Source organism: Microtus ochrogaster, unplaced genomic scaffold (assembly GCF_000317375.1).
Source record: "Microtus ochrogaster isolate Prairie Vole_2 unplaced genomic scaffold, MicOch1.0 UNK88, whole genome shotgun sequence".
Lineage (NCBI taxonomy): Eukaryota > Metazoa > Chordata > Mammalia > Rodentia > Cricetidae > Microtus > Microtus ochrogaster.
The window spans coordinates 930,514-936,017 of record NW_004949186.1 but is presented as its reverse complement, the minus strand read 5'-3'; the positions used below and the strand labels follow the sequence as shown (position 1 = coordinate 936,017).

Here is a 5,504-nt window from a genome sequence, read left to right as displayed (position 1 = left end):
GAGGGAGGAAAGGGAAAGGGGGGGAAGAGAGCGGAAAGAAAAAAAAAGAGGGAAAAACTGTACCCAGAAACCTGATGGTATTAAATTCTCCAAAGGAAAATCATCTGGCTTTGTTCGCTATCTCATGAGCTTACTTTGGGAAAGACAGTTTCCTTATTAATCTTGGGCCATCAACACTCTTATGATGGAATGTGACCATGCCATCAGGGTGAAAGACACCTTAGGCCACTGGACCGCCACAGAATTCCTTCAGGAAAGCTGAACAAGAGCCTAGCTGGTGAGTCCTTTCCCCACAGGTGTGCCAAGTCCCAGGGTTCTTGGCAGTTAAGGGTCCCTAGAATGTTCTCACTCTACACTTCTTTCTGAGCTCAGTGCTCACTCTACCATTAGGGCTGAGGAAAGTTGTTATGGCCCTAACAAGTTAAAAAAAAAAAAAAGGCACTGGGAACTACCATCATCAGACCTTAAAACCGAAAACCTCTCTGCAAAGAATTATTATAATCACCTTCTATTTGAAGCATACTCTATCCCCTGGCACCGCACACATAAAAACAGCGGTACTGCACATACAGCGAGTGATCTCAGTACCATATCATGGAGCCACATACTGTGCAGGCTCCCCACACACATGCATTGAAATGCCAGATGGCAGAAAACAGCAGAGAAGTCATTCTTCATTGACACCCCATGTCCCAACAAAGGGTAGGGGTGTCTACCCACTTTCATACGGATTTGTGCGATTCATGTCACAAGCAAACCACCCAAACCTTGTCTGAGGCAGAAAAATCTCAACAGGTAACAAATGTGATTATTAAGACGGGTTTGCCGAGGAACTGGTTTACGGTCTTTCTATTTTTACATTGGTGGGTAACCACACCAGTGGTAGAAACTGCAAGCCAGTAGATCTGACTACTTAACAAAGCCTAAGATCCAAAGCACAGCTCAAGACTTTGGCACATGTCAAAAGCCTACGCAGTCCAAGCAATGGCACAGTTTAATGTATCCAGCTTGGTTTAGTAATCACCTTTGATTCTGGAAACAAACAAAGTCCAAACCCAACTTTCTTTTCCCATAAAAATATGCACAGTCAGCCCCCCACTTCCTCTGAGAAAGAGTTCATAGCACCAGACAAGAGTATTTGAATGAATCCAACCAACTGCTCTGCAATTTCCAAGAAAACACAAGAGCAAAAACCACCAGAAAGCATAATATTACAAATTTACCCCCTCCCTCTCTCTTCCATCTCCGGCAGCTCTGAGTCTTTAGCTTGAGGCTTCTTCCTCTCTTCAAAGGTTGGTTACTGGCTAGATTGTAGTCAGGCTATACTAACACACACACACACACACACACACACACACACACACATACACACGCACCTTCCTTCCTCTGCACACCTCACAGGCAGGCACACTGGGGCCCTTCCTTCCACCCCTCAGAGCCTGAGCTTGGGAGAAGTAGCAGAGCCCCAGCCCTGGGACCCACCGGGCACATTTGGTAGTGCTGTCTCTCTTCAAAATCAAGTGTCACCCCAGGTGCTCCAAGGACTATTGATACCCTCTCTCTCACTGTGGTCCTAGCGTGCCAGAAAAGCCAGGCAGCCACCGGTTAGTTAGCGGCATTGGAAAAGCACTCCTCTTTTCCCTGAATGGGTTAAAGTTGTTTCTTAACTCCAGGTGGGGAGAAAGTGTGAGATCACTTGCTCAAGAGGCGAGCGGCCAATGCTGCTTCTGGGGGGAAATTCAAACCCATCCTCTACCAGAACCACAGTTCTGCGCTCTGCGCTGCCGGGGAGAAGGCGCTGGTGAGACTGGCTGGAGGTCCCCAAGTTCCCTTCCTTAGAGGGTAGCCTTCCCGTGAGGAATAGTCAAGATCCTAGAAGTCCAGCCCGGGGGTCAGACTCAGTTTCCCCAGCAGAGAACGGGACAAGGAAGGCAGCCACTCACCTGCGCTCGGAAGTACAGGAACAGAGCGACACTACAGACCACCTGGCCCAGCCCCAGCCCTAGCAAGGCCAGGAACACGGAGCGGGAAGCCGCAGGGGGCGGCGGCGCGGCTGGTGCTGAAGGCATGGGGTGCAGCGGCCCCTCGTGCGGGGCGCCAGGGCCGCCGCCCATCTCCTCCGAGCTGCGCAGGTACTTGCTGTAGTCTCGGCTGGCCCGGCGCATGGCGCGGCGCCCGTTGTTCGGGCGCCCTGCTTCGCGATTGCTCTGTTCCTTCCTCGGTCTCCCGCTGCTAAGCACCGGTTCACCGAGGTCCTAAAAGTGACTCCCCCGGGCGCGGGAGAGAGGGCAGGGTACCCAGGGCAGCCCCAACTCTTATAAACCTCGTGTAGAGGGCTGGCCTCAGGAGCCAATCAGCCCCAAGGAGGCTGCCTCTTCCACTCCCACTTCAGCCCGCCTTCCTTTCCTTCACCCTCCCCCTCTTCCTCACTCTCACCAACAGACCTCCTCCCTCCCCAGAAAGGCCCTCTGAGGTGGAGGCTGTGAGTGGGTCCAGTGGTTCCTGGCTCCCTCAGCTTGCCCATCCTCAGTTTGCATCACTGGGCCTCAGTTTCCTCTGTAAGATTTGGGGAGCTGTTAGTTAGCTTCAGTGAACTCCGAAGCCCTTTCCTGTCCACCACTCTCAAAATTTCAGAGGAGGCCATCCTCAAGGATCCTGAGGTTTGGCCTCTGCTATGCTTCCAAATATAGACTCCCCGGATATTGGGAAGACTTGGAGAAATTCTAGAACTCCCTCTGAAGTCCCTCCTTCTCTCTTAAAAGTGACTTTACACGAGGCAGGTTTTGAATGATGCAGCAATGAACCTATAGGCTCCTATAAGAGAGGGAAGTGGGAAAGGGGAGGGGAAGGGAGAGCAGGGGAGAGCCGAAGAACTAGACCAAAAGGGAAAGGTAAATAAAAGGGGTGCAAAGATGCTAGCAGGCTGCCCGGGAAAGAGCAAGTGGCCAAGCTAAGCTTCGATGGTTCAGAGAAACCTAACTTTCAGGGCCAATGAGATGGCTCAGCAGGAGAAGGCGGTTGCAGCAAATCTTGATGATCTGACTTTGACCAGTAGAACCCTCATTGTGGAGGGAGAGAACCTACTTCTGAAAGATGTACTCTGACCTATATACACACTCACTCACACACACACACACACACACACACACACACACACACACACAGAGAGAGAGAGAGAGAGAGAGAGAGAGAGAGAGAGAGAGAGAGAGATCTGTTATTGTCGTGTTGTTGTTTTTGTTTGTTTATTTCTTTGAGACAAGTTCTCTATGTAGATTTGGCTGGCCTGGAGCTTGCCGTGTGGACTAAACTGACCTCAAATTCATAGAGCTCATCCTGCCTCCACCTCTGCCTCTGCTCTGCCTCCCAAGTGCTGGGGTTAAAGGCTTGTACCACTTACACAGCTAGAATAAATGTGCGTTCTTAAAAATCTTTTTGCAGGTTTTTTTTTTTTAATGTCTTGATTCAGAATTATTCCCCTTGGGAAGAAATATTAGCTTCTCTTACAAATTCTGAAACAAGTTCAAAGTGTCTGATACATGTTCAAAGGTGAGGTGCTGCCCCTTGTAGGAGATGTGCCCCCCTTCTTAAGTCTCACTTTTGTTGTGCATTTCTCTCTACCTAGTTCTCTAAGGGACATTTCCACAGGACATGTGTCACTGGTGACCTGTCTCTGAGTTAGTGATGCTTTTCCTCTTGGCTATTGTTCCTCTTATTCTTTTAACGAACTTCGTATCCAGGGACAATTTTGAACACAAGGCATCAGTCATAAGGAAAGTATTGATTCTCTAGGCTCCCCAACGCTTCCAGTGTCAACACATTACATGTCACAATACCAAACGCCTAAATTGTTTATAGCACTTTTTTATTGAATCCTGAAACTCTTTAGTGGTTGGGAACGTAGATCATTGTGGCCGAAGTTTCTTGAAGCTCTTTTTTCCGGCCTTGAGGGCTTGAGTTGTATCATTAGCAAGAAATGCCTCTGGTTGTTCTCAAATGGACAAGCACATCGTGTTGGTTTTCCAGAACAGCCAAGTCAGCTTGTACTGTGATCAGCCTACAACCTAGGCATCGGCGCTTCTGCACGACAACCATCTCATGCTACAGCAAAAGGCCTCCATTACAGACTTTCCCATTTTACCCAGTTTTTAAAACTATATGTCCCAAGTGTCAGGCTATAATAACCACAGTTGTTAAACCAAAGACATCCTTCTGAGTTTAGATTCATTTATTCATTGTATTTTGCGTGTATGGGTTTTCACGTGCATGTATGTATGTGCACCATGTGCGTGCCCGGTGCCTTCTGGGTCAGAAGAGGGCATCAGATCCCCTGGAAATGGAGTAGCCGATGCTTGTGAACCACCACATGGGACCTGGGAACCGAATCCAGGTCCTCTGCAAGAGCAACATGTGTTCATAACTACATACCTAGTGAGCCATCCCTGCAGCCTCTGTCAAGGACATTCTTAAGGGAAAATGGCTTCTGTTTTGCTTTACAGGTTTCGTGCTGGCTTTCCTAGCTTTGCGATAGCACTGGATCATTTTGTCCATCAGTGTTAATGTCTACACAGGAAAAACTGAACAAATATTTAAATCATTAAAAGCCGCGGTCGCGGTATAACCATACAGATACGGGTGATCCTGTCACAGTGTGAGGCCTACCCTTGGAGAAACACTGAACTCTTAGAAGAAAACTTCTTTTGAAAAAGCCACGCACAGGGCAGCTGGTTTTAGTAGACATGGCAAACGCTTAGGTAAAAGAAGGTTTTGAAGGTAGTAAAACCTGAGGATTATAAAGCAAGGGAGACAGACCTGCCATCCAGGAAAGGGAAATGAGTCACAGCAAGTGGGGAGGTTAGAATTGAGAAACACCAAGCCACGGGCCGCTGTTGGGAATCCCTCTCTAGCCTACCTCCACATTCTTTACCAACTGGGCTTGTCAGTCATTCCCCTTAGGCCCTGGTGACTGCTGCTCCTAGTTAACTGGTAGAGGGACCCGGCTTTCGGCTTTCGTAAGCATTGTCTACACTGCTTTCAAGTCTACGCGACAGACTTCATCAGCGCCTCTTCTTGAACCGTCAGATGACCGCGAACATAGAGGCTGATTTTTCACAGACCCACTACAGTCTGAGACAGCCAGGGTCCACCTTTTATACCCTGCACTCCCTATTCAGTTTTCGTCTAAAGAAAAGTTTCTGTGACCACGGTCTGTAAGTATTCAAATGTTTATACTAATTTCAGCAACACCAAATAAGGCCAGTTTAAAAAAAGGAAATGCTTGGTTTTAAATATGAGAACTATATTGGAGGAGGGATCTAAAGATGTGATTCAAAGACTGGTTTGAGGTTGGATTTGAGAGATGACAAACTGTGCACAGGTATGCATGCTAGAATGACGCACAGGCTCCTATCTAAGGTATAGCTCCTAGAGTGGAGATGCTGTCAGTCTATCATGACACTGGAAGGCAGCGCAGCATGGGGCAGCTGGGCGCGTTGCGTCCATAGTCA

The 5,504-nt window shown here is 48.4% G+C and overlaps 1 protein-coding gene across 1 annotated transcript in view; it reads right to left on the bottom strand.

Moving 5' to 3' along the window:
* The window catches only part of Tnfsf11 (TNF superfamily member 11), a 31,756-nt gene extending 29,591 nt beyond the window's left edge, over window positions 1-2,165 (bottom strand). The window contains exon 1 of the mRNA XM_005370876.1: window positions 1,944-2,165. Coding sequence (XP_005370933.1) covers window positions 1,944-2,165 — 222 coding nt within the window. The remainder of the gene's footprint in view (window positions 1-1,943) is intronic.
* Between the last annotated feature and the right edge of the window lie 3,339 nt (window positions 2,166-5,504).